This window comes from Anoplophora glabripennis, unplaced genomic scaffold (genome assembly GCF_000390285.2).
Source record: "Anoplophora glabripennis isolate ALB-LARVAE unplaced genomic scaffold, Agla_2.0 scaffold5, whole genome shotgun sequence".
Lineage (NCBI taxonomy): Eukaryota > Metazoa > Arthropoda > Insecta > Coleoptera > Cerambycidae > Anoplophora > Anoplophora glabripennis.
This window is the reverse complement of record NW_019416525.1, coordinates 2,649,995-2,677,566: the sequence shown is the minus strand read 5'-3', so window position 1 is coordinate 2,677,566 and position 27,572 is coordinate 2,649,995. Positions and strand designations below refer to the sequence as shown.

The 27,572-nt window shown below is 33.6% G+C and overlaps 2 protein-coding genes across 2 annotated transcripts in view; one reads left to right on the top strand and one right to left on the bottom strand.

Annotated features, from left to right (window-relative positions):
• Positions 1-8,764: 8,764 nt before the first annotated feature.
• Positions 8,765-22,203, top strand: LOC108906750 (the record flags this gene model as incomplete). Its single annotated transcript, XM_018710104.2, has 2 exons — positions 8,765-9,650; positions 22,121-22,203. Coding segments are annotated over 2 exons (969 nt in total), but the record flags the coding sequence as incomplete, so codon positions are not given.
• A 317-nt stretch (positions 22,204-22,520) lies between these two features.
• The window catches only part of LOC108906751 (lachesin-like), a 125,197-nt gene continuing 120,145 nt past the window's right edge, over positions 22,521-27,572 (bottom strand). The window contains exons 9-10 of the mRNA XM_018710105.1: positions 26,720-26,890; positions 22,521-22,861 (exon numbers count right to left, since the gene is read on the bottom strand). Coding sequence (XP_018565621.1) covers positions 22,521-22,861; positions 26,720-26,890 — 512 coding nt within the window. The remainder of the gene's footprint in view (positions 22,862-26,719; positions 26,891-27,572) is intronic.

Genomic DNA, 27,572 nt, shown 5'->3' with positions numbered 1-27,572 from the left:
TGAAACTCCCCAATTTTTAATACTTACTGTATTTTGAAAACTGTTGATCTTACGAACTGTAATATACAACTTTTTTGTTCATTTATAATTACTCTAATCTCATGCTGAAGTAATGGCAGTCAAACTTCTTACACCCTGTAGATAAAATGGCATTACAAAAAAAGTAAGCTGTATGGTTAATTTTTGATCTTATCCAGACATTTTATGCTATAACTTTTTTGAGGTTAGGTTTTACAGCGTATGTCGTATATTATAATGCAAAATCTCACTTTGATTAAAAACGCTGTTCTTGTTGGAATCACTGCAAACAAACAACGTTCTGATTAGAGCTTTATTATTATTTTTTTAAAGATGCTAAATTTGCGGTTTGATAAATGAACAACAGTTTTGTTCATTAATTAGTTATAGACATACGTATTTTGTAATTCACTCTTTTGTCTTTGCCGATATATTTTTTGTTATGTGGCTATTAAATTCCTTAAATTGTTTGAATATATGCGGCATACGTTGTGCTTAAGTTGAAAATTGGGTACGATTTCTAATTTTTTTGTAAAAATTTTTATATTTTCTTGTCAACAATTTTTTTCAATAGATTTAATCTCTGTTAAAAGTCAGTAAAATAAAGCAGCAAGAAACGTGATTTGCGCACCGTCATAATTATATATTGGCAAATAAATTTTTAAAGCATATACGCAGCATATTCCAAAATTTTAATAAAAATGCCAAATTTAATTCAATTCTTGAAGATATCAATAGTTTATATGTTTCTTAGTTGTACTATACAAAAGCGTTATAGTTACTACATCAACATTTCGTGTATATGTGTCGAAAATTTTGATATACGAGGTGTATCAAATTTTTTTTAATATGGTTGCGTAACATTGGCGCATTCGCCATTCTATAGAAAAAAAATGTAAAAACAGTTTAATGATTTTTAAATATTTAATATCTTTTAAAAGGCAGCGATGTAAAACTATCTATTGGAGACATAACTTATACAGAGTGTGTCATAATTACATTTTCCTTACGATATACAGAATGACAGTTATACTGGGTGTTTATTATTGTAAAAACTTTATGGTTATTTAAATCCAGGTACAACACCGTGTGGCGCCCTCTAACATTAAATTAAAATTAAACATTTTTTTTGGATACTCTATCTCAGGAACCATGTCCATATGACCTTTTTTTCTTAAAATTAGTCACCCTGTATATCGAAAAAATCAGTTTCTTCATTATATACTATTAAATAAGTAGATTAATTTTTAATATACGCTAATCAAAATTATAGATTGATCACGTCGTACAATAAGTTTGCAATGACGTCAAGTGTAAAGTTGAACAGTGTTGCAAGGTTGTAAATTTTTTCAGGATATTTAAGAAATTTTATTGTTGAAAGCGATTCCAGTTTATTAGAATCAAATATTAGGTACCCCGTTTAAATAATTTAGGAAACGGTAAAAAAATTTATAATTTTGATATATTTAAAATAAAGTTTTGACCTCATTTGATAGGATTTTTGGAGAACTTTTTAAATATATTTGAGTTGGTTGGAAATCTTTAAGATAAAGTAAAAATACGGGAATATTTCTAGATAGAAACATTGGTAAAATCAACGGTCACAACAAATACACGATAAATTTGCGTGTGGTGTTGTGTTTAGCGGTAGAATTCCGTGTGAAAGGCACGTACCTGCATTTTCGCAAATAATTAGAGGAGCCAGAACGCCGAGTGTGTTGTGTGCCACAGCCATTAGATACAAACCAAAACACAAGGCCAGGCCTAACTTGCGGCGGACCCCTTGCAGTTTGTTCGGGACGAACAAAATCAACAATAACAGCGGATGGAAAGACAATCACAACATCCAAACGTCTGGATTCCTATTAACGCGCGCACCGCTAACGCCGCCTCCTTTCAAAGCGCGATCGCAATAAAAAACAATCGAATTTAAACAGCCCCCGGATTGGGTCGGGGCCTTTGGTGTTGAACGCAAAAAAGAAATGAGTTTCCCGCAAAACGCCACTGTCTCAACGTGACGCGGCCGTCCGCATATTTTTTGCTTGGGAACTAGTTTCTGGTGCGGGGCCTCGCAATTTTCCCCGGCCATCATGTTCCTGGTATTGTTTATTTAAAAAAATTGAGTCGTTCCACTTTTTTTGTTGTTTAGAGAATTATATAACTGACTGTGCTCAAAAACTAGTATAGATGCAAATCAGTATGCCGCTTGCCGGTATCTCGATGCACGAACAACAAAAGTATGTCCGAGTTACTTTATATTACGCTAATATTACACCAATAATAGAATTATGGCTTGTTATCCGGATACAGTAACGTTACAGGCGTAATACCCAAAACAAGCGATATGATAAAAAAAGACGGTGTCGCCAAGGGCGTAAAATAAAACAACCAGAAAAATGAAAGTTGGAATTTCCCCAGATCACCTCCGGCTACACCGGAAGGGACGTGTTTATCCCTTTTTGTACGGAATAAATATAAAACTAGCGTTTATATCCGTTATACCACAAACATTTCCCCAACAGAGACGATACAGGGCACCACCTCGTGCCCAATTATGTACAAAAATAATTACACGGAATATCGGCAAAAATCGGTAACAAAAAAGTTATCGAGATGTTACATCCCTCGTTGTAAATGGTTTCAAAAGGGCAGCGAAAAAGCGCGAGCGTTAAACAACGTTATCCTTCAATTTAGACGAAGTTCGTTTTTACGTTACATTTATTTTCGACAACTGTAATTTTTGCAGTAAACAATCCATTTTTTTAAAGAAATAAATCAGTATTACCTTCAAAAAGGCGATGAATTTTTCTGTTAGCGCTCTATCGATTGTCTTGCGCCGTCATTGTTTATTCAAAAGTTTAGTAAAAAATGGGGTACTATATTTATATTTTATCCTCATCATACTAAAAGGGAAAAGCTGTCATACACATATTGAACAATACAGCTTCAAAAGTGCCGGGAAGGCCTTCCGGTTCCAGATCGATGCAGTGAAGGGACCCCCAAGGGCAATCCTTCCGCCATAAGCATTAAAAGGAAGTGAAATCTTAATTGATAACGCAAATCCGCCCAACACTTGATGTCGCAGTGCGTATAGTCGGGTTCCAGTATAATTTATAATATTTATTCTCTGATATTGTTCGTGGTGTGTACTGTAATTGTCATTTTTTCGATTCTTATTTATGATTTTATTAATTAAACAATATACATAACTATGACAAACAGGACGATTACAGTTTATTTTGCACTACATGTAAATTGAAAGTGCTGATATTGCAGCGAGTTAAATTTATGCCATATCCAGTACTATCAGTTACCGTAGCTTTTACTTCTGGGTGTTCAATGATCCTGCTGCTGTAATTGTTTAAGTTTACTGCGCAAGTTGTATTATTGGAAAGTTTCGTAGACTGCTGAAAATGGTAACAGTTTATTTGCGATTAAAATTTTATTTTGTATAGAATCTCCTATGTGTCTCCGGTACCGTACTAAAACGCCACCCCCATGTCGTTTAATGGTGGTAATATCGGCCCCTGCGTCGGCTAACATAGTGGCGAAAGAACGTCTAAAGCAGTGCAATGTATAAGTTTCCGGATGAGGCAAATTGAGATAAGTTGCTATTTCTATTGGCACATTCTTTATTTTGTTGACACCAACCACTTGGTTAACACATTTTTCCGTAACATACTTCACAAAAAAAATCTTCGACTTGTTGTAACTTGTTGTAACTTGTAACTGCCGGACGGAAACCACAGTATTTGCGGTATATCTTTATTTGGTCTAGACTTGAAATCACGAGTATGAGTTTTGAAGACTGGAATTCTTATAATAATAATTGAATTTTTGTCTTCTATTTCATCGATCGTTATCTTTAGTAGCTCATCTATTCTCAAACCTCCACAAAAACCAATTAATAAAATGACTTGAAAAGTTGTTCAAAATTAGTTAAATTAATTTGAATTACATTTTCTAGCAGAAATATATTTATCAGGTTCTTGTAAAAATCTCTCAATTTCCTCTTTCGTTAGAATTCTGGTCTTTTTCGGGCGGAATCCAACTGATTTGCTTAACAAATATGGTATTAGTTTTGGAAATTTTCTGATATTTACATATTTTTGGCATTCAGTGTACTTTTACGTCGAAGGTTTAATTCTATTAATTAAATTGTTGTATTTAACACAATTGTCTTATTTTATTGCAGTTTTCGAAAAATATTTGTATAGTTCATGTTTTTCGATTTGAGGCACTTTTTCGATGTTTTTCGACACTTTTTTGATTTTAAATATTTCTGTGCGGAAATAGAGACACAAAATATTTGATTTCGAAGTGATTTATTAATTTTTTTGGGCTCATTTGAGTTTTTGGAAAATTCCGGCATTCGCCAGGCCGGTCCCGATGCTGGTCCCGCTAAAACGGCGTTTCGTTACTGCCATTATTACCGGGTGTACCGCTTTTTTTTAGACTCGGTGTATATTTAACGCCTGGCCGGTTGATATGGGTAGCACAATATACTGGCCCGGGGTGTGGAAGGTTAACCGTTTTTCTGCTCCTTCCCATTTATTTTTCAGGCACCTCTGTCCCTCCAGCAGCGTTGTTTGTTATTTCTCCGTGTCCATTAGTTTATTTAGTTAACGCCGTTTTGTTTAGATTTAGCCGACCGTGTCGTATTAATTTTTGCCGGATATTTTACGGAGTACGCTTATGATTAATGTGCCCACTTTTATTGTTAAAGCTCGCTTTTTGCTTCCGTGCATACGAAACACTATCGCCCGCGCGGCGCGGCTTTTTTCGCGGACCGGTTTTTGTTGTTGTTGTTTTCTTTTACCAGAGATCGCATTGCCGTGTAGACCAGGGCGGATCTGTCGAAATATCCCACTTCTGATATGTAAGAGGGGGCCAGCTAATTTTTGCTGAAATACCTTCAGAACAACTCACATAATAAAAGTGTAGATCCCTAGATTTGGGCGAGGTCCGGAACATTTCCAAAATTGCAAATATGTTTGAAATTTTTTTAAAAATACCTATTTTATCTGAGTTTTTTGTATATATCCTGGAACCTATGCATTTTGGAAGAATATTGAAGAGGAAAAAGCTTTAGAATTGAATTTTGCACAATATACTGTAAGTTGAAAATGTTTAAATTTATTACCGATGTTGCAAAATAGCAATAATTGATGGAAAAAAAAGGCAAAATAATCACGTTTTTTGAATAATTTTTAAAAGTACTTTATTTGCTCCTAGGGCATTCTAATTTTGGTAAAAAAAACTTTCGAGTATAATAATACAACACACCAAATTTCATTAAAATCGGTTGGATAGTTTTTGCAAAATAATTTTTTGAAAAAAATTTTTAAAAAAAATTTTCGAATTTTCAAAATGTTGCACAGCCTCAAATAAAACATCTAGATACTTGAAAATGTTTTCGCCTAGAAAAGACCGCTCAACCTTTCAAATGGTTTTTGAAAAATTGAAATCGGTTCATTAGGGCGGCTACAGTAAATTTTTTAAAGTTTAAAGAGTAAAAATTTACTGCGGCCGTCCTAATCAACCGATTTCAATTTTTCAAAAACCATTTGAGAGGTTGAACGGTCTTTTCTATGTGAAAATATTTTCAAGTATCTAGATGCTTTATTTGAGGCTATGCAACATTTTGAAAATTCGAAAATTTTTTTTCAAAATTATTTTAAAAAAATTATTTTGCGAAAACTATCCGACCGATTTTAATGAAATTTGATGTGTTGTTTTATTATACTCTAAAGTTTTTTTTGTCAAAATTAAAATGCCCTCGGAGCAATTAAAATATTTAAAAAACATATCCCAAAAACATTGGCTTGTTTTGTATAAAATGGCGAATGCGCCAATGTTTTTGACGCAAAAAAGGAATATACAATTTTTTCATTAAATATACATAAAAGATTCATGTAATAATCATAAATTCATTATAGACCAGGGCGGTTTTAACGTTAAGGCGATGTTTCGCATTGTATTAGCTATGACCTGTCCAAATTTTATTCATGCAACACTCTTGGTTTCGACAATGCAATACTGTTTTCAAGATTACGAATATCGTAATCAACTGTCTAATTTGCACATATTTTGTTATAAACAAATTATGCATTAAATATACTGTGTATTTTACCCTATGCTATTGCATTCTTTCAATGAAAAAATTTGTTTACGTATATATTTCAACACTGAATATGAATATAATTATTACAATTATTTAAATAATTTTTATTTAAACAAATTAATTTTTTTTTATTTGGAAATTATTTTTTTTGTTAAGTACAGGTAAAATATTAAGAAAAAATAGTACTTTAAGATTATAATTTTTGAAAAAAAAATCAATTGCTAATTGATAAATGTAATCTAATTGTTTGAAAATAAAAAAAAGAGTGTTAATTTCAAAAATTTACTGTGGCCGTCCTAATCAACCGATTTCAATTTTTCAAAAACCGTTTGAAAGGTTCAGCGGTCTTTTCTATGTGAAAAAATTTTTAAGTATCTAGGTGCTTTATTTGAGACTGCAACATTTTGAAAATTCGAAAATTTTTTTCTAAATTTTTTTCAAAAAATTATTTTGCGAAAACTATCTGACCGATTTTAATGAAATTTGGTGTGTTGTTTTATTATACCCTAAAGTTTTTTTTTAACAAAATTCGAATGCCCTCGGAGCAATTAAAATATTTAAAAAACATATCTAAAAAACATTGACCGGTTTCCTATAAAATGGCGAATGCGCCAATGTTTTTGACGCAATGAAGGAATGTACAATTTTTTCATCAAATATAACATAAAAGATTCATGTAATAATCATAAATTCATTATAGACCAGGGCGGTTTTAACATTAAAGAGATGTTTCGCATTGTATTAGCTATGACCTCTCCAAATTTTGTTCATGCAACTCTCTTGGTTTCGACACTTTTTAACCACGAAAATTGAATAATTCCAAATATTTCGCATTTTCACCACCAAGAACGGCGGTGACAGCATTTTTAAAATTAAGGCGATGTTTCGCATTGTATTAGCCAGGTCCTTTCCAAATTTTGTTCATGAAACTCTTGGTTTCGACAATGCAAGACTGTTTTCAAGAATTCGAATATCATAATGCCAACTGTCTAATTTTGAACATATTTTGTTATAAACAAAGTTTATTATTTATGCATTAAATAATACTATATATTTTACCCTATGCTATTGCATTTTTCAATGGAAAATTTGTTTACGTATATATTTCAACACTGAATATGAGTATTTAGTTATAATTATTACAATTATTTAAATAATTTTTATTTAAACAAATTATTTTTTTTTATTTGGAAATAATTTTTTTTGTTAAATACAGGTAAATTTAAGAAACAATAGTACTGCTTTATTTGCGGCAAAATTTTTTCACGAACAAATACGTTGTGGATCGCCAAAAAGTGCGTTTTTATTTGTTTTTCCTCGAAATCTCAGTTGGTTCGCATTTTTCGAAGAAACTACAAGAGATGATTTTTGTTCTAAATGAAATTTTCTACAACTACAACGTTTGCAATTAAAAAAATGGCTAAAACAGATGTTTTTTAAGTCCACGTAAGTGTATTACTGTTTGACTTATTGAAACTTGAAAAAAATGTATTTTTTTCGAAAAACACAATTTTTGCAAAAACTATCAAATATTTTTCAATTTTACAAAAATGCACTTATTCTACTTGCCAAGGACTACATATTTTGAAAGTTTCGTAAAAAAATCTTTTTTCGTTTTAAAGATATAGAAGATTAAAGAAAATGCGATTTTCAGCAGTTTTTTGCAATAACTAATACATTTGTTTATCAATTGACGTCGGGCTGGGCTTTTGTTATAAAAATTCTACAACTTTTGTCTAAAACATTTTTTTTCTAAAATGTTTAGTTTTTTTTATTTCTTGAATTAATCTTCTGGGAAACTGGTCACAAGTAAAATAAAAACAATTTTTTTCCTTTTTACAATTTTTATTACGATTGGAATAAGGGACAGACAGATCGTTTCGGGTTTTATGTAACAATAAAAAAATTTTATAAGTAATTAAAACAATACACATTTAAAAACACTTTAAAAACTTACAATTGGTTTAAAATCTTTGTCTTTAAACATATTTTGACATAATAATTAAAATAATTGATCATCAATATTGTTTAAAATCTTTGTCTTTAAACATATTATATTAGAGATAATAATACATTTTCTTATTTTTCTATTGTATTATTAAAACGTCAAAATGTGAATTCATTTTTCATAAAGGCGCTGATGGTCAACGTCCTGATCATCGGCAAGCCGACGATAATGTATGTGCAACTAGTGTGTAAGCAAGACTACTGCTCTAACGCATCTTTAAATCTTAATTCTATTTAAAGTTGCGTCTCTACAACAGTAAATAGTTTTACACTTTTTCTCCCATTTAGCAGTTTTTATTTCGTATGGTCTCGTTACCGTTAGGCAGAAATTGTTCATTCACTATGTTTTGTGACAGTCAACGCGTTGCAAGCTTTTCCCAAATAGAAGAGAATTAAACTTCTCCCATTAAGTGCAGTTAATATATTTTCTCGTGGGCTGATAGTTTGAAATAATAAATTTGATTAAAGTATAAATAAACGATAAAAGCTACTGAACCTAACCTAACCTAATAATTTTTTTATCGCAACTGTTTGCTCATGTAAAAATACCACGATTAAAATTAGGAAGTTATATAAATAAACTGAATAAGCAGATATTTGATAATATAATTACAATTTCAGACTGACGGACCAGAAGCATCTCATTTATTAGAAAAATTTCCACAACCCCATCAGAACAAAACATTGGAATCTGGAAAACTGTCAAGAAAAAGCAGTCATAGTATTTTTTCAAGTCAATATCTTAGAAATGAAGATGATCCATTTCAAGCGGGTTATGAAATAACAGATCCCGGAACTCCTATGATGATAAAAGCAAATGATGGTTGGTATTCGCAAAGCAGATCTCAAATTGGTTCGAGGCTTTCTTTACATTCGAATAAGGGTATAAAACAAACTTCAGGACAAAATTCGATAGGTGTCTCTAAAAGACCTTCTTACAATAATTTAGCTGATCACGGCAGAGAATATAGAAAAAGAGAAAGAAAAATGTCTCAAAGTAAACCAGTTATTAGAGAGGAAGTCGAAGATTTAGGAAATGACGCATCAAAAGACGATAAAAAAGCAGTTCAATCACAGATATCTAAAAATTATCCTAATGAAAAGGAAGTATTAAAGAGTGCAGCAAAAAAATTAGAAGCATACAAAGAGAAAGATAACGAACCACCTCAAGATGAAGAAGCACAACAACTTGAAAATCTAAGTTTGCTCAAAAAGATATCCATATTTTTTGATTTTGAGTTATTCAAAGATTTCACTTACGTGAATCTTATGTTAGGAATCACAGTTGCTAATTTTGCAGAACTAAATTTTTCTATTCTCACCCCAATCATACTCGAGGAATTTGGGTTTGAAAAATACGAAACAGCTACATTTATGTCTTTACTTGGAATAACTGATATAGTAATTAGATTTTTCATTCCATTCATTGCGGATAAAATTGGTTGGAGTAATAGAACATTTTTCTTATTAGGTGTAATGAGCATGGCATTAGGAAGAATAAGTAAGTATTATTTTCTAGAATACATTTTTCAAGTTTTGATTTCCCAAGTCTTCCATAATACAGTGCTTTCGAAAAGTAACGAATAAATTCATTATTTTTTAAATTGAGAAGTTTTCGAAAAAATCCNATAATAATAATAATAATACATTTTCTTATTTTTGTATTATACAGGGTGTAAGAAATTTGACTGCCATTAGTTCAGCATCATAAATAAACAAAGAAGTTGTATAATACAGGAGCGTCAAACTTCTAACACCCTGTATTGTTAAAACAATATACAGGGCTATCCAAAAGTCCCGGTAAGGCAGAACAACTTTCGAAGAATGCATTTTAATTGGTCGGGAGTATTGCCGTACCGGGACTTTTGAAACTCGACCTACATTTGACCGTAAGGTCAAGGTCAACGAATTGGTCAAGGTCATAGTTAAACGTAAAATTTCCAGCTCTTTCCAAATCCGCTATAAAAAATAGGGGTTCCCATTTAAAAAACTTAACTTGACCTTCAAATGACCTTGAAGGTCAAAGTCAAGGTCAAATGCAAGGTCACCGTCAGATGGCCAGGAAAAAATCCTTACACCTTTGTCTCAAACATTTTTTCCCAAAATGCATTCTTCGAAAATTTTTCTGCTGTACCGGGACTTTTGGAACTCGACCCATATTTGACGTTGAAGAGCATTGTCATGGTCAAGACCAATTTTGGACGTGAAATTTCCTGCTCTTTCCAAATCCGCAATAAAAAATAGGGGTTCCCATTTAAAAAAACTTAACTAGACCTTCAAATGACCTTGAAGGTCAAAGTCAAGGTCAAATCCAAGGTCGCCTTCAGATAGCCAGGAAAAAATCCTTACACCTTTGTCTGAAACATTTTTTCCAAAAATGCATCCTTCGAAAGTTTTTCTGCCGTTCCGGGACTTTTGGATAGCCCTGTATAGAAATTAACGTCAAATAAAAAAAATCTGTTTTTTTTTGCGAATTTTGGACGCCATTTTGAATTTTTCATAATTTCGATGTGTGTTTGTGTACTGAACTACATTTTGACAAAAAACGAGGTATTTTCGACAATTTGACTGGCCTATCTTATTACTGCGGTTTATTATTTATTTGTTACATCAGCCTTGCAAGTGTTCGTTATGGTCCACGTGTATTTTAGATGAATCTAATAAAAATTTTTCGTAAACGGTAAAAGTGGTGAAAACGTATTAAGGGGATTATCGTCCTTAATTTTGAACATCGGGCGTAAAGCATCGAGTTTAATTAAAAAGGAAAACGGAAGTCGGTTGTATTTAACGCTATACAAACATACACAAATGGCGCAAAAAATTAACTGCACGCTCGAACGGGCCAGAAACTATTTCGTTTGACGCCCACTTAGTCGAAGGGATATTAAGGAAACACCAGCCCTGTACGAGGAAGCATAGCGCACAAAGGAGATAGGACAGCGGCGCTTATATGTCTATTACATTATTACTGTATTTTTTAGGGGGTTTCCCTTTATAAGGTTTTTGTAAATTGGTTCTGTCTCGACCGATACATTTTTTATGAAAGATAAAAGAAAGCAGTAAGTATATTTTACTTTCCTTAAAAGCGTTTTCACGGCCCCTTTGAAAAAAAAATATAGATAATCCCGCCATGTTCTTATTAGTCATTATCTTCAGTATGGACTACTTTTTTTACTTGAACATATTTTAAGTTATTTCGGGATTTCAAAGGTGTTAACTGCTACTATACACAAACCGGTACTGGTATAGTCTGTAAAGTATATTTAATTACGGTTTCAGTTTTATTTCCTAAACGTTCTGTATATATTGCGTTTCCGTGTATATTGCGTTTCCGTGATGCGTTCCCGAATGATTAAAAATCGGGAAATTTAAGAACCCGTGCATTATTCGTTTCGGTGTGCTTGAAGCGGCGGCCCATTTTTCAGCTCTTTCAGCACAGAATGATTAAAAATCTCACAGCGAGATAACCAGAATGAAGTGGCATGCCTGCCTATATAATTAATTTCCAAGATGGGGAATTTTGCTTTTAATAAATCTGCTGGATTTATTGTTTTCCTTTTGACAATGGAAACTTGAATAATTACAAAATAATAAGAAATAAAAGCAGTGCTGCAGGCACGAGTTGTGCAGCAAACTTGGTTAAGGTGATTTCCACCGAAGCCGTTCGGGATTTTATGAAATCCATATTGCTGTATCTGTTTCGTTTAAGATTTAATTAAAACAATACTACGTTACGCTCTCGCAAGAAACTAGTTTCTTAAAATACTTCAATTTCCATCTAAATTTGACTCACTGCGAGGTCCGCAGGAACTATATCGCGTCGCGGCAATTTTTTTTAATTAAAAATTAGTTATAAAGAAACACAAATCAAATCTTTCGCAGTCGCTGCACTGTTTCGCGCAAAAAACCATTCACAAAAAAAAGTCCAAGTCCAGGAGAGCCACACATAATTTCCGAAGGGAATACTGTAGTAAAAATTCTTGACTTCACGACAAATTTCCTTTAAAAGTGAAATTTTGGGTGAAAACTGGTCCAAATATGGGTCAAACCAGATTCTTTCCTAAATTTTGTCCAAATTTATCATATTCTTAGTATTTTGAGGCTCTGAACACGCTGTTATTAGTAAAATTTACCCATGACCTCGATATTTCTCAGAATATTCACTATTTGGGTGAAAACTGGCCCAAATTTGGGTCAAACGATTTTTTTCCTAAATTTTGTCCAAATGTATTATTTTCGTAGTATTTTGAGGCGCTAAACAGATTGCCATTGGTAAAATTTACCTATGACCTCAACATTTCTCAAAAAATAAACTAGTTGGGTGAAAACTGGCCTCAAAACTAATTTTTTCCTTTTTGTCCAAATATATATTATTGAAGTATTTTGAGGCGCTGAATACGATGCCATTAGTAAAATTTACGCATGACTTGGATATTTCTCAGAAAACTCACTATTTGGGTGAAAACTGGCCCAAATATGGGTCAGAACTGATTTTTTCCTAAATTTTGTCCAAATATACCATTTTCGCAGTATTTGGACAAAATTTACTAAGCCAGGAAAAACAGCTGGGAAATGACCATTTCGCGAATTTTTGTTTCGGCAAGCTGAATTTATCACTATAGATGCTACATATTAGTTTCCACAGTCATAAAAATGGGGGGAAGATTGTTTACAGGGTGGTTAATTGTATAATTTTTACGTAAATTCACGCTTTTCGCTTATAAGTTTTTTCCGTTCATTTCCACGAAAAAACAGTAAGTACTTTTTTGTTCGTCTTCAAAAGACCTACAAAACTATTGGAGCATGTAAATTTTAGGAAAATGTGGACAATGTTTACATAAATACATGTTCCCAATTTCAAATTATTTCACTCACTAGTTTTTAAATTATTTAAAAAAATTAAAAATATTTTTTAAAGTTCAACACCCTGTATCTTTTTAACGAAGCGTCTTGGATAAAAACTTTATAGGAAGGATTCCCCTTAAAATTCACCAAAGAATACGAGGGTTCATTTTTGTCACCATTTGTGAATCACCCTGTATAACTTATAAATGGAAACTGGGTAAAAAATTATTCCCATTAAATTACATATGGCTACGAGCCGATTCATTAAAAAATGTTTTAATTTGTGACAACAGATACGCACACTAATATAGAGATCCGTAAAGAGAAATGTTGAAAATGTGTGGTAATTCTGAGAATTTATTTTCAAAACATCGGTAAAAATATATTTCCTTTAACTTATGTTAAATGTCCATTTTTCTGTTACTTCGCAGTATTCATTTTCCGAAAACGACAAAAGAATACAATTCTACATAGACATAAATTGTAATTTGAGAAAAATTAAGCTTTTAAATATTTACTCGCTGTTACTTCAGCTTAATTTATTTTTCACTCAGTTCCGTTGCCTCCGTGACTTTAAGGAATCGGGACAATTCGAATTCACGGCACCTTAATGGCTTTATTTAACCTTAGGGACACCTTAAGTTGCAAATAATATTGATGATTTCCTAATTGCCCTTCAGCCCGTACGGGGACGCGTTTCCAGGTGTATTTGAGACAAATAACAGGGGGGAGTGTACCACCCCGAGACCGTAATTAGGCCTCTGGGAGATACAAACGGTTGTTTGAGATGGCAAAGTCAATACGATTTTTCCTCTTCTGATGTGATTACGAAAATGGAAAGGTTTTTCTAATTTTTTTCCGCGCCAAAATAAAATTTCACATTCAGTGGCGCCCTGTATGTTACAATGCTCGCGGACGATATATTCCCCTATAAATTAACTACTGACTTAAATTTTTCCTGTTGGTGCTATTTACGAGGTAAAAGTTGGGAGAACCAAGAAGGCTCGGGCCAGTAGTCTGCGGCGTTTCCCAGCGTTGAAACTTAATGATTTATAGTGCATATTGTATTGTTACGCCCGAGCTAACCTTCCTAAATCCCGATTGATGGGTACGGCGTTCGTTTATTACCGGGGATATTTTATTGTCGAACTTTGAGGCATCCGCCATCAACATTAATACTGCATGATACAGAGGAACAGTAAAGCGCTTACGTACCAGAATTAGGTACAGACGCCCTGGGATCGTCACGGAAAGAGTTCTCCTTTTGTGTGCGGTGGGGTCTCGTCGACAGCCAGCCAATATCGTTCCGCGGGAGATATGTCGAAAACGTGCGCGGGAAGAGCTTCCAATATCGGTTTTATGGAACTGTTTCGAGTCACGTGATTTTTCCGGTATTACTACGCCGGGAATGAAATACGGGTGGCGTTATTGTATCTAATTGTTTTGTCGTGCCGTTTTCAATTACCTTTATTTTTAACCAGGTATACCTCGCATTGATATACGACTACATAATAACAGAGACCCATGGGAAAATGAAAATCAGTGTGTGGTGGACTACACCAGCACTCCCAAAAGATTTTGGGGTGGCTGAATCCGAATCCGGTATCCCCTTTGATGAAGTACTTCCAGACTCTGTGTTGAACCTTTTGAATATTTTCGTGGGCCTTGGAAAATTATTGGCTAGAAATTTTTTTGTTCAGGAAACTTCTGAAAAAATTCTCCAAGACTAATTCGACCCTCCTAAATCCATTTCTAGACTCTGCGTTGAGCTACCAAACCATTTAATTTAGGAAAAATACGGTACCAGCGTGTTCAGCGGTTCCGAATACGTGCGTATAAATGTTTTTGTTCATGTTTTGGACACTCATATTTTGAGAATTTTTTAATATTTTCATGGGCTATATATAGCCTTGGAAAATTATTGGCTAAAATTTTTTTTGTTCAGGAAACTTTTGAAAAAATTCTCCAAGACTAATTCGACCCTCCTAAATCCATTTCTAGACTCTGCGTTGAGCTAAACTTAGAGGGACGGGAGAAAGGTGTACGTTTTTTATTTTATTTTTTTGCTCGTTCAATCTTCGTGAATATTTTTAGCGATTTCCTACCAAACCATTTAATTTAGGAAAAATACGGTACCAGCGTGTTCAGCGGTTCCGAATACGTGCGTATAAATGTTTTTGTTCATGTTTTGGACACTCATATTTTGAGAATTTTTTAATATTTTCATGGGCTATATATAGCCTTGGAAAATTATTGGCTAAAATTTTTTTTGTTCAGGAAACTTTTGAAAAAATTCTCCAAGACTAATTCGACCCTCCTAAATCCATTTCTAGACTCTGCGTTGAGCTAAACTTAGAGGGACGGGAGAAAGGTGTACGTTTTTTATTTTATTTTTTTGCTCGTTCAATCTTCGTGAATATTTTTAGCGATTTCCTACCAAACCATTTAATTTAGGAAAAATACGGTACCAGCGTGTTCAGCGGTTCCGAATACGTGCGTATAAATGTTTTTGTTCATGTTTTGGACACTTTCATATTTTGAGAATTTTTTAATATTTTCATGGGCTATATATAGCCTTGGAAAATTATTGGCTAAATTTTTTTTTGTTCAGGAAACTTCTGAAAAAATTCACCTAGACTAATTCGACCCTCATAAATCGATTTCTAGAGTCTGCGTTGAGCTAAACTTAGAGGGACAGACATAGACCCTTTTAAGAAACGTTCTGTACTAGCAAGCTACGACTACTAATTTTAATCTATAATAGTTACGATTTTTTTTTCAGGGGGATTCCTGCAGGAAATCGTGTAGTAGGAGCAACATTCGAAGATGTATGTTCCTAGTACTCAGGCGTTATATTAAAATCGCCTGGGGCTAGGAGTATATTTTTGTTGTTGCTCAGATCATCACAACTACCGGGAAGCGCAGCGCATATGTTCTTGTAATGAAATTAAAATAAATAATTCAATAACTATAACTTCTATATTTTGTTTTTCAAATTAGGTCGTTTATGAAAATGAATTTTTTATTAATTGGAAACATATCTTACTTAAAATTTAATTGAAATTAGTCTGGAAATGGAGGGGGAATTTTTTGTGGAATTTTTTGCACCAAAAAAATATCCCTCTCGGTCCAGCCTGGACCGAGAGGGGAATACATCGACAAAAAATGTAACAAAAAATTTGGTGGATTTTGCTTCAAATTTAACTAAAATCCGTCCATCACATTTTTTGTTAAAAATCGACAAAAAATGGGGCAAAAAATGGAGCAGAAAACACATTTTCGTGAGGGGTTCAAAAATGACGTCAGTTTTTTCCTAAAATTTTATTGGAAACATAATTGATTTAAAATTTAATTGAATTTGGTCTGGAAATTGGTCTGGAAAAGGAGGGGGAATTTTTTGCTCCAAAAAAATACCCCTCTCGGTCCAGCCTGGACCGAGAGGGGAGTACATCGACAAAAAATTTAACAAAAAATTCGGTGAATTTTGCTTAAAATTTAACTAAAATCCGTCCATCACATTTTTTGTTAATATCGACAAAAAATGGAGCAAAAAATCCCCTTTGTTTCGGGCCCCGAACAAAAAATCGGCAAAAAATGGAGCAAAAAATCGAGCAAAAACCCCATTTTAGTGAGAGATTCAAAAATGACGTCAGTTTTTTTAAAATTTTATTGGATACAAATTTTGTTTAAAGTTTAACTGAAATTGGTCTGGAAAAGGACTCGGTCAAGCCTGGGAGTACATCGACAAAAACCTAAAAAAAAAAAACCTATATAATTTTACCAGTAGAAGTTTTAAAATGTTGGAGAAATAATTTACGTTTTATAAAATTACAAAAAAAATGTAACAAAAAAACCGATCTCGCGAGGAGCACAATTTCGAATAAAAAAATTTGTAAAACCTATTTCAGAATTCTGTTTAAAATAAGAGCCTTCATCTTATCTGGAACGAAAGCGGAGTTATTTCTGACAAACGCATATTACTGGGTGCAGAAAGCTTCTTCGTCAGTTTCAGTAGCCAACAGCAAAAGAAAATGTATTTTCTTGGCGATAGGCGCTTCAAGTTTACTGCCTTACCACCAAGAGAATATGTTATCAAGTTGCCGTGTTAGTATTCCCGTCTATTGGACAGCGTCCTGTACTTCGCCAAATGCAGAATCCTTCCAGGAGTACCATCCTGAACCTAGAACACCTTACCCTTATTGATTTGTCATTTATGTATAATCCTAGTTCAACTCGCTCCGCGTAGATGGAGCAACCTCTTAACGTCTACGTCAAGTCAATAAAAAAGCAGATACCTTTATCCCAAACGGATATCGATCTGCTACAATTCCAGTAAACTTCTCGCGAACGCCGCCCCCTGATTTTTTTAACGGCATGCCTTGATTTAACCGAGTCTTTTGTTCAAATAGGAAGTGATAATAATTCGGCAGCAGCTGCTGCTCGTTGCCCGCCATGGGCGCCACCAAAAAAAAAATATAACCCACTTTTTTAATAATTAACAATAATTCTAGTACACCAGGAAATGAAAGACGGCCCGCTATTTATATAAATGCTTTATTGAATGATATTATTGTCATTAACGTACAAGAATTACTTGTGTGAGGTAAAGATATAGATATATATGTCTTTTTATAATGTACACCAATTAATTACATAACAAATTTCTTTAACAGTTTGTTAATTACTTGACTCGGCATCCTCCCCCCTTCACGAACACCGAAAACTGAACACACGGTATGTTACATCTCCATATTTAAAAAGCCGAAGTGAAAAAAATCAACAGCTGCGTTGAAACGGGAAGAATGCGTGGTTCTGCTTACAATTTAACTACACTAAATAAATGAATGTTGAATGATTGTTCAATTTCTTTGATTATAAATTTCATTACAAACAACAATGTAACACAACAACGGAATTTACGACAAACAAGCGGCGGACATGTCGGAATATACACTAAATAAACAACGAGCAAATTCAATAAAATCAAGCAGCGGCGTACTACTGCGAAGGCTTTAAAAGTCCGCTAATTCCAGTCATAAACCTTACAACTTTAATATGTAAAATACGCCCACCTCGCCTTCGGCGAAGTACGCCACTGGCTGCACCTCTACTTCATTCGGAAGACATTAAAGGTTTTTATATTAAAATTATTGTTCTTTTAATATATTAATATGCGTTGGTACTTAAACGTTGATATCTCATTACTTTACAGTAAAATACAACTCAGTTCTAAGTATCTTAACAATTATATTTTCAAGATATCGTAACGGCTTAAAGCATAATTTTAATATGGTTCCTTAGTAACGTCGAGTATTGATATTACAATTCTGATCTGCCTTAAATTCACACATGAATTATTGTTACGTATACGGGGTATTTTGTGAAACTTAAACTAGCCCGGAATCTCTAAAAATGAAAGATATGTACTAAATTGTTAAAAATTAATGTCCCGCTAAGCTTCAAAGAATACCCCGTATATGCGCATTTTTTGTACCTGGTAAACTTTAAAAATGTTATTGTCTTTCTAAAATCACTAGTAATTATTTTAGTATATACATTTTAAACAAAAGAAACAGCTCCCTGTTTATTCAGCGGCCTCTGGATTATTGTCCTGCATATAAAACTCTTAGTACGACTTCCCCGTGTTCCAATGCAATATCAAAGGGCTACGATGGATGACGATTTTACCCCCTCCTCCCGAAACGGCAGATGCAGTTTTTCCCATAAAATTGACCGCAGCGTCGGCAACTTGCAGAAATCATTCTTAAACTTTTCCCGAAGGGATAAATTTAAATCTCTTAGAAATCTCTTTTTTCAATTTAAAAGTGCTGTAATAATATAATATATAAAGACAAAAGGGCCAAACTCCCAAGTTTTAAAAATAGGATACCTCTCGGAAAACTTATTAAAAATTCTTTTCATGCTTGGACGCACAATTTTTATGAAATTTAATTAATCATCATTTCATGTTTATTTTTTTCTGAAACGTTTTTTTTTGCAAAAAAAATCGACGATGTTCCGAAGCGATCTCAAAATGAAAATATTGCACTGCTAATAAATACAAAATAAATAAAGACTCATTTACAGGGTGTCCCAGAAATAAGTGCCAACATTTTCTCCACTCGACAAAAGCAACAATTTTTGCCAAATAATTTTAAATTTTCAAAAACAGTCTTATTTACTATTCGACACCCTGTATAGCGTACGTAATAACTAGCGCTGTCAGAGAGAGCCGCTGCCTAAGAATGCTTTTCACGTTCACGTCACGTTATCATACTGTTGCCTACATTGTTATAAATTGCACTAATTTACCGTTTATTTTCTACGTAATTTATTTTATTACGCTTGACATGATGCGTACGCCTATGTCTCGCGGCCCAGTCCTGACAGCCCTAGTAATAACATACTCAATAATAATGCGTAGTTTAAATATCGTGATGGTTAAAATCGAAACTTTTATATCCGATTTGACAGAGGCCTCTTCTGCAATATCCTGTATAATAAACCATTCCCACAAAGTTATCTTATCGGCCCGTAGTCTGCGACAATGTCCCGAAATTTATAGTTGGATTAAAATAATTAGAATATCTAGCCCCTCCCCCAACTAAACCGGTTTTCACCTTTCAGCAAGAGGGATTAGACCCTAAATTTCCTATTAAACAAAAGCTGAAAGATCATATTATACGGCCCTTTACTCAGCTCCGATACTCCATCCATTTTATTTTTATAAACTTCCACTCTTTTAAGTGATATATTTGCCGATGTCGTTGATGCCGTGAGATCATTGTTTTAAAATAAAGTTGTATAGGCCCTCTAATCTTCTTAAGAACTTTATCATCCATCGATGGAAAAGTTTTAGGTTCAAGTAGCAACCTGCCCTATAAATTGAGAATATATTTTGTTAGGATAATGCCAAGATGTTCCCGAAAAGGTGCGTCGACCTTTTTGGTTCCGTATTACATGTAAAACAAACTAATTTGTCTACCTAAAATACATTCTCAATTTTCTTAAAAGCAAACAAACCGTTTGTCAAATTTTGCGAATCTTAGCCTTTTAAACCTCTATTATCGCACAGGAACAGTGGCGTGCGATGTGTTCGAAATCGTCAAGAAAAAAATTTAATTGAACTTTTATTGTGGCACTGCTTAATACTGTACTGATAAATAGAGAGCTGTCGGTAAAAGTGCAAAATATTTACCGAAAAGTCACACATATCAACATTAATCGCCTTTCACTACATATGCGATTTAACGAAATAATAACCGTTTATCAATTACCTATTAATGACCCTGTACAGTTAAAAAATGTTAATTCATACCGAATAAGTGAACTGAACCCCGCCAGACATTTTAAACATTGAAAATAATTTGAATTGCACGACCCAAACGACTTCCCCTCCACAAGCCAGATAAATCTGCACGCAGATAAGTCGTAGATATTTAACTGTGCGCTTACGAATAGCCACAATTTATTCCACATTCAGCGGAATTCTACACAGTTTGATGTGGACAGATAAACCGTAACGATTTAACTGTGCAGTTGCTACGAATTATTCTATTCTCGCGGCTTAAATATTTCGATTAACCAAACGATTTCTCATCCACACGTCAGTTAAATCTGCACAGTTAAATCGTCGCGATTTAGCTGCAAAATACTTATGCGAATCAAACGACTTCTTTTCCCCACGTCGGTGACACCTGTAGAGCATAACGATTTAACTGTGCAGGTAAAAGTCGTTACGATTTATTTCATAGACACGGCAAACATCTTAGCAAACCATGACAGATAAATAGGCACAGTTTAATATGTGCAGATAACCCGTAACGATATAACTGTGCAGTAGTTAAAAGTTGCTACGACTTATTCCATTCTCGCGGCTTAAATATTTGAATTAACCAAACAATTTCTCATCCCCACGTTAGTTATATCTGCACAGTTAGATCGTCGCGATTTAACTGCGCATTAAATATTGAAGCGGTTTGTACGACATAAATACTTATGCGAACCAAGCGATTCCTCTTCCCCACGTCAGTGACACCTGTAGAGCATAACTATTTAACTGTGCACTTCAAAGTCGTTACGATTTATTTCATTAATACGACAAACCATGACAGATAAATAGGCACAGTTTAATATGTGCAGATAAATCGTAACAATTTAACTGTGCAGTAGTTAAAAGTCGCTAAATATTTGAATTAACTAAACGAGTTCTCAACCACACGTCAGTTTTAAATCTGCACAGTTAAATCGTAACGATGTAACTGTGTAGTTAAAAGTTTTTACGAATTATTCCATTCTCGCGGCATAAATATTTGAATAAACCAAACGATTTTTCAACCACACGTCAATTAAATCTGCACAGTTTGACATGTGCAGATAAATCACAGCGATTTAAAGTCGCTATTTATTTCGTTCTTATGGTATAAATATCCGTGTAAACGAAACAATTTGCAGATAAATCGCTACAATTTAGGTCATTTCCACAGCATAAATAACTGTGCGCACCAAACGATGTCAGCAAAATTAGTTGTGAGTAGATAAATCGTTTGGATCGCACGGAAATCCGTCCGATCCAAACGATTTCTCACCAACACGTCAGTTATATCTGCACAGTTTGTGCAGATAAATCGTTAAAAATTGTTTTGTGGTTCATTTCAGTTATCCTGTATAATTTTATACAAATAAAACTATTTGATCTGCATGACTTTAGGATCTTTATATACATTGTACGTGCTTCCGATACGTATGAAATAAATTCGTTTTCTCAAACGGCGCTGGTATTAAAAAAAGGGAAATTTTAGTTAAAATATTTTTAATGTGCGTTGTTTTATTTAAAATGAATATTTTATGGGTCCGAATTTATTCCATAAGTTTCGGTGCCCGATACATACACACAGAGTGTTCAGTGTATTCGTTAACAGTCCACTTTGTTTTCTAGATAAAATATTTTCAAAAATGAATTGTGTAAAATTCATACAAAAATCGCATTTTACAAATGGGAATTGTATTTCGTTTACTAGTATTTGATTATAAAATTTCTTAATAAATATGTTGTAAAGTGTTTCAGTCGTGTTAACAAATGAGCCAGTGTTATGTGTTTCCCTGTACATTTTTTTTTTATTTTAGAGCAACGCCAGCGGTGGTACAGGGTAGTCGCAGGAAAAATAAAAGAGAACGACTTACCTTACCTGGAACAGGTCTTCCAATGATCCTGTTTACGTTAATTCGTGTTTTTCAACCACCCTATACGATACATATCCTGTAACTAAATAAACTGAAGACCCTGTACGAGGGGATGAAAAAAAAAAGAAATTTTCAAAATGGGAAGACATGGTGATATGAAACTCAGAGAGAGTCTTATATAAAATACAAGGAAGACGTTTGCTAGAAAACATTTTTCTAAGATATTTTTTTACATTTTAGATAAATATGCTTATCCTGTATATTGAAATAGTTAACAAATTTAAATGGATCCCATTCTGTTGCTTCCGAAATCTACCATATGTATATCAATGTACAGTTTCAATTAAACAAGGTGATAACGTAAGTTACACATCTTTAAAACAAACAATGCTATGATGACGTAACGAGTGCTTCCTCTAGTCGCGTCGTTTCCGTTGTTGTGCTGCAGCCAGACGGAGGGCGAGCGACTGGTGGTGACCACCGAGGTTATGGAAGGTGACACAGTGCCTAGTTCGGGCAAGAAAAGCGTCGACATTTCCTGTTCGTCCTCGTTTTTACTGTCGCTGTTCTCTTTTTTCCGTGACTGTTTCCATTTTTTCGATTTGTCTTTGTGTGCGGGTTTGCGTGGTTTCGTCTCGATATATTTCGGCGTACTGGCAGTACTCGTCGACTTTACTATCCGTTCTGAAATGCAAAATGAGTGTTATTAGGTTTCACTTTCGTCGCTCGATTTGAGAATACGACCGAGCTGCTGCCTATCAAATCGTTCGGTTAAGCTCGTGAGCCCCACTGAAAGTTTCGACAAACATTACAAAACATTCAACTTCGCCTTCGCTGTGTAAACCCCTTTGCTCAAAAACTATAAAGCGTATCCAGTTTCGCTTTTAAATAGCGCAGTAGGCCGAACTTGTGAAAAAACCCGCTCCCGTTATTTTGTCGCAAAATACGATTTTAAAAAAAAAGTATACAATTTAATATGAAATTTCTAGTTGGACGGGGCTTGACGTATCGTTTTTTGACTGATGAACGTGCAACTAATATAATTTATGCTACTGTATAAAAAATTATGCTCGCCCGGCAAGATGAATGGCAAACAAATTCATTTATATAACGCTAATTTACCGCCCTTCCTGAATTTATGAATGCAAATTTCCCAGGTAGAGTTTACCGATTTTATATGAATAGATTGATATAATGCAAAAATGTGTCATACACCCAGCGTGGTACCGGAGTTAATAATTGTCGCATTTTTTGGGAGCATTTTATCACGTCAGCCGAAATGATTTATTGACTTACTAATGAAACTTAGCGGTGCTCTAAGATAAAAAACATTAATATGTAATAAAATTATTCACAATAATTCGCCGTTCACTGATTTATTGCTTTTACGATTGCACAACCACACAAAAAAAAATTGTCTGTACTTTTCATGCGACATATGTTATCCATAGTATTTTTGCCTCATGATCACGAATCCGGTGTCAGAATTGAGCTATCACATCAGAGGAATTTCCTAACCTCAAAAAACCGGTTAAAAATAGCAAAAATTCACGAAAAAGTGTTAAGAAAAATATAAAAAAAATGTTTCCTATATTCAAATGTTCATTTACATGGTTAAGACTCCGCCGAACGTGAATCCGCGATCAGAATTTATGGTTCTTTCTGTAACCTAAAAAAACGTGTCAGATATCATGAATTTTCAAAAAATAAGATTCGCACCAAATTTGGTATACGGGGGTTTTCAGGGTCGCTGATCACGAATACGAGATCAGATTTACAAAATTCGATTTTAAACATTTTATCAATTCCCTATGTACTTTAAGAAGGTTAAACATGACTGGGTACTCAGATTATAAAGTAAACAGAAATATTACAAAATGAATTTCGCAATTCTGAGCTCGAATTCGTAATCAGCGACCCCGAAAACCCCCGTATACCAAATTTGACACGAATGTTATTTTTTTTTAAATTTGGTCGGCCACCTTGGATCCGCCAACTTGAATTTTGCAAAATTGGCCTCGGATCCGTGATCAGCGACCCCGAAAACCCCCGCATACCAAATTTAGCGCGAATGGGTTATTTTTTCAAATTTGGTCGGCCATCTTGGATCCGCCATCTTGAATTTTGCAAAATTAACCTCGGATCCGTGATCAGCGACCTCGAAAACCTCCGTATACCAAATTTAGCGCGAATGGGTTATTTTTTGAAAAATTGGTCGGCCATCTTGGATCCGCCATCTTGTATTTTCCGAAATTGACCTCGGATCCGTGATCAGCGACCCCGAAAACCCTCGTATACCAAATTTGACGCGAATCTGTTATATTTTGAAAATTAGTGATAGTAATTGACCTGTTTTTTGAGGTTAGAAAAAGAAGCATCAATTTTGACCGCGGATCCACGTTCAGCGGGGTCTTAACCATATAAATAAACATTCGGATATAGAAAAAAAAATTGTTGTACGTTTCCTAGCACTTTTTCGTGAATTTTCGCTATTTTTGACCTGTTTTTTGAGGTTAGGAAATTCCTGTGATGTGATAGCTCTATTCTGACACCGGATTCGTGATCAGGAGGCAAAAATAGTACGGATAACATATGTCGCATGAAAAGTACATACAACTTTTTTTTTTGAGTGGCCGTGTTATTAGAAGGAAATCGAAAGACAGGAAATTTTTACAAATATGAACAGCAGTAACTTTTATTTTATACCCATTTTGTATAAAAACAATACATGCTTTCTTTCCCAAGAAAACTATTATTTTTATTTGATCAAAACCGAATAGAATTTTTTTTAATTCTGAGGTGCATATAGCTTTGTTTTGTGACTTATTACAATTTACTTTTTAATATTTTACAGACGAAAAAATCAAAAGATGAGTAAATTTTTTTAAATTATGAAATACCTGTTACATTTTGTTTTATACTTTTATTAATCTTTAAACAAGGGCGATTGAAGATCATACAGTAAGATTAAAAATAGTATACAGTTTTTCACTTAATTTCCTGAAATTAATATGATTTATTTAAATTAAATTTAAATAAAATCAAAAGATTTTTTTTTTAAATACATCGCGCCTTATTTTTTATATTCCTGTTAATTTTCGTGCGAGTGCAAACTAGTAGCTTGAAAAAAAAAAGAAATATATAAAAGCGATTTTAAAAGTGTGTGCGAAGATCCAAAAGCTTTTATACCCGAACAGTGGGGCAAAAACGAAGTAGTAATTTATGTAATGCGAATTTCTGATAATGGATTATAAATCTCTATCGGAATTTAACTATGAAACAGTGGCAGATTTATTTATTTCCGAATTTTTACAAATTTAATGGCATTTTCCACGTACGGAACAGTAATTTATGCAATTTATTCGCACTCGTCTAAGTTTCGAAAACAAAACACAGTCGCAAACCGCCTTATCTCGGTCGCAATACATTTACTTAGTCGGTTTGGTAAAGATTATACATTTTTATCGTTGTAATAAAGGCACTGGTGGTTTTCTTATTTTTACTTTCTTGGTTAGCCGTAATTGCAGTTAAATCGGATTAAGGAAAAGGATATTATTCCCAGTAGCCTGGCTCACTGGAAAAGTTAGAAGTAACAACAGAAAGGTTTTAGCTATTGACTCAAAATGGCACCCGTAATCTTTCTTGAAAATAACTCAAACAAAATAAAATTTTATATCAAATGTGTGTACCCCGAACTTTATATTCCGTTAAATAAAATGGAATTGAATCGACCCTGCTACATTTAAATCCTTCGGGCTGTTCCTGAGAGACAATTTTTAAATTAAATGTTTTAATTTGTTTTTTCCGCTAAAACTCGAAGATTATATGTTCGCTATTGGCGCTCTTTGAAAATTTCGGAGACAAGTATCTATAAACTGAATAAACCAGGGAAATTAATTAAATGCCTTTGTTCTATATATGAAAGGGGAGAATTAAGAACATAATCAGTGCTTGCCTAGCACTCCTGTCACACCCAGCAGTCAACACAATATTTTTTTAACAATACCCCAGGCTCTGCGATATTATACATCAAGTAAATCTATGAAATAGCTTCGTTAAAATACCGGGGAAAACTAAATTCATTTCGATTTCATGCAAAGTATATATAAATTTGCAAATAGGGTGATTATTATTTTATTTTTAATTTTTTTGAATATGTCCTTTGACATAAACCTGACATTTTAAACATACCATGTTTACGGCACGTATCTGAGTTTATTTTTTATTTCTAAGTCCTTTTCAATCGGAAAAGGAAGCGTCGAGCATTAGCTTATAAAACGTGCAAGACCGATTTTATGTTCTGCCGTTTCAATGGAAGTTCTACGCCCTGATTAAATCGACTGACGGATGCTTGTCGAAATACTCAATATTAATACGCCTTTATTGGCGAATTTTTCGGTTTTACTTGTTTACCGATGAAGAGCCAAACCGAGAAAGAGGCCTCGAATGAAATTTTATTAAAATTGAGCGGCGCTAGGCTTTGTCATCTTCGTTATTCCGCACCTGTACTAAAACACCTTAATTTACGTTATGAAATCTTACCTTGTAATCTAACTACTCCCTCGGCTTTGCCGAGTGCGTTGACGGACGTGCAGGTGTAGCCCCCGAAATCCCTCTTGTCCAAACTCAGTATTGTCAGATTCATTTGCAGGGAATACTCGTTTATGACAGACTCCTCCATGATGTACTTATCGCTCGGGATCAGCTTCTCGCCTGCAAGTTGTGCCAACAGAAACATGCACCAAGTTTAAAAATGGGCATTTGCAATGATTTAAAACAAACAGTTTTAAATTGAAGGGGTTTAATACAATTACAATTATTACAATTTACAACTGCGATGTTACAATTTACAATTAGGATGTTACAATTTACAATTTAAAGAAACTATTTCTTCTCTGAACAAAATCAAAAGTAAATTTTTATTACCCGCCACTGAAGCACAAATTCTAGTGCTTAGTTGAGTAAAAATAGACACTGCTAGTATTTAGAATTCACGCTAGCAAAAACTGTTCTTTTTCTTAGAAATTATGAGGTGTATCACATTTTATTTTATGACTTGTTACAATTTACAATTACAACTGTTACAATTATAATAATTATAGTTGTTACAATTTACAATTACAATGTTACAATTTAAAGGAACTATTTCTTATTTGAACAAAATCAAAAGATTAGTACATTTTTAGAAATTACGACTTTATTTTAACGTAAGGGAAAATAAGATAATAAACATTAATATACGGGATGTCCTAAAAATAAGTGACAACAATTGTTTTACTATTTCTTTTAAAAACCTCTTAGTTCTTGAGATAAATTTTCGAAAATTTTAAATTTTTATTCCACTGGAGCACAAATCCTAGTGCTTAGTTGAGTTATTAATAAACAAAAAGAAGCA